Source organism: Sinocyclocheilus anshuiensis, unplaced genomic scaffold (genome assembly GCF_001515605.1).
Source record: "Sinocyclocheilus anshuiensis isolate Anshui unplaced genomic scaffold, SAMN03320099.WGS_v1.1 scaffold183, whole genome shotgun sequence".
Classification (NCBI taxonomy): Eukaryota; Metazoa; Chordata; class Actinopteri; order Cypriniformes; family Cyprinidae; genus Sinocyclocheilus; species Sinocyclocheilus anshuiensis.
Window position 1 is genome coordinate 5,633,941 of NW_015548309.1, and position 1,837 is coordinate 5,635,777.

Genomic DNA, 1,837 nt, shown 5'->3' on the forward strand with positions numbered 1-1,837 from the left:
TCTCCTTGAGCAGCATCTGTCTCTGGACAGGCGTAGGGCCTAAAACAAACTTCACGCCCTCCGGCTCCAACACCACGCGCGGCTCCAGCTCATTGGGCGACACTGCGCTCTCTGGATTGGACGTCCGGAGTTCCAGAGGGGCGTGGCCACCGCCGCGAGAGCGCCGCTCCTCTTGTAGACCCGTCGTGTTCACATAAGTGTGCACCTGCACAGCCACCATTCATCAGAAACAGAAAAAGAGTTTTATGGTTTCTTATGAAAATATGAGCAGCACTTGTCCACATGAAATTTGCTGCCAAAATGGCATTAAATTATCCATTTAAAAAGGCCACAATAATACAAAAAATAAATAAATATATTATACTTACTACTTAAAATATAAAATACTATACTACTGAAATACTAAAAAAACGTAATACTTAATATAATACTTGAACTGATCAAATATATAATTTATTTAAAAATAATTTTTTATTTATTTTTTACAATTTATTATAGTATTGATGTTTTATATTGATATCTTTAAACTTGTTTATATGTGTGTGTGTGTGTGTGTGTGTGTGTGTGTGTGTGTGTGTGTGTGTGTGTGTGTGTGTGTGTGTGTGTGTGTGTGTGTGTGTGTGTGTGTGTGTGTGTGTGTGTGTGTGTGTGTGTGTGTGTGTGTGTGTGTGTGTGTTATATCGTATTTATTTTGTTTTATTTTTCAAAGAAAAGATTTGGAGTTTAGTTTTTTTACTACATAATTCCCATAATACTTCCAGTTGTGTGTGTGTTTTTTTACTATTATGATTATTATTATTATTTCTACGTTCCATATTTTATAATGACTAGTCTAAACTGTCCAAGCTTTTGCCTGTAGTGCACAGTAAGCACTTATTAGAGCACTTAATAATGTGTTAGGCCAGAGAAATGAGAACGATTGTCTCTGTAACACATGAACTCTGTTAAGCAGTTCTTCACTGCAGTATGTGTGACAGACAGACACCTTTAGACCGAGAGCTGCTCACCTTGAATTTGTTGTGATGGTTGTCAGGGATGATCTCTTTATCGGGACAGCTACAGCAGCTCCCCATGGCGCCTTTAACACACCATCGGACCCCTGCGCAAGAGATAAGAGGGATGACGATATGGAAAGAGAAGCAGTTGAGATGGAGAAGAACAGGGAGACATAAAGAGAGAAAATAACACTTCAGAAACATCAGACAGTCCTGTGTTTGCTAGGCTGTTTATTTAGAGGCTAGTACCATACTGAAGTCAAGATATCCACCCATCCCCTATACATGTCCCGTTTCTGTAGATGTGTGTTTGCTCTGATGGTCCAGCAGAGAGCGCTGCAGTGCTCACCTACATCCAGCCATCAGTGATTCTGCTCGTCTTGCCACACACAGCTCAACATCACACCTCCAGCACTTGTGTGTGTGTGTGTGAGGGACAGAGATCCGCTTCCTGTGGACAAAAACACACAAAACAAACTTGAGGACTCATTTTGTTACACATTTTGAAGCACATGTTCCTAGTGAGTAGGTCAGAGAAATATACATACATATATATATTTACATACATATGTGACCCTGGACCACAAAACCAGTCTTAAGCGTCAGTTTTTTGAAATTGAGATTTATAAATCATCTGAAAGCTGAATAAATAAGCTTTATACATATACCTGGTAAGATGTCCGCATCAAGAGAAATTTACAAAAGTGATTTTATGTCCATAGAAAGCACATTAAATGTAAGTAAAGTGTCTACTTTAGAGAATAAAATGTCAAAATTTGCTTGAAATAATGTTACATTGTCATTCAGTGTAACACAATATTTATGTAAAAATTCAAACATGC

The 1,837-nt window shown here is 38.4% G+C and overlaps 1 protein-coding gene and 1 long non-coding RNA gene across 2 annotated transcripts in view; both read right to left on the minus strand.

Moving 5' to 3' along the window:
• Positions 1-89, minus strand: part of LOC107656241 (fibroblast growth factor receptor substrate 2-like) — a gene marked incomplete at its 5' end in the record, with an annotated part of 1,450 nt that extends 1,361 nt beyond the window's left edge. Inside the window, one exon of the mRNA XM_016444001.1 lies at positions 1-89. Coding sequence (XP_016299487.1) covers positions 1-89 — 89 coding nt within the window.
• A 920-nt stretch (positions 90-1,009) lies between these two features.
• The window catches only part of LOC107656273 (uncharacterized), a 13,281-nt gene continuing 12,453 nt past the window's right edge, over positions 1,010-1,837 (minus strand). The window contains exons 2-3 of the long non-coding RNA XR_001630545.1: positions 1,345-1,446; positions 1,010-1,099 (exon numbers count right to left, since the gene is read on the minus strand). This is a non-coding gene — a long non-coding RNA (uncharacterized LOC107656273). The remainder of the gene's footprint in view (positions 1,100-1,344; positions 1,447-1,837) is intronic.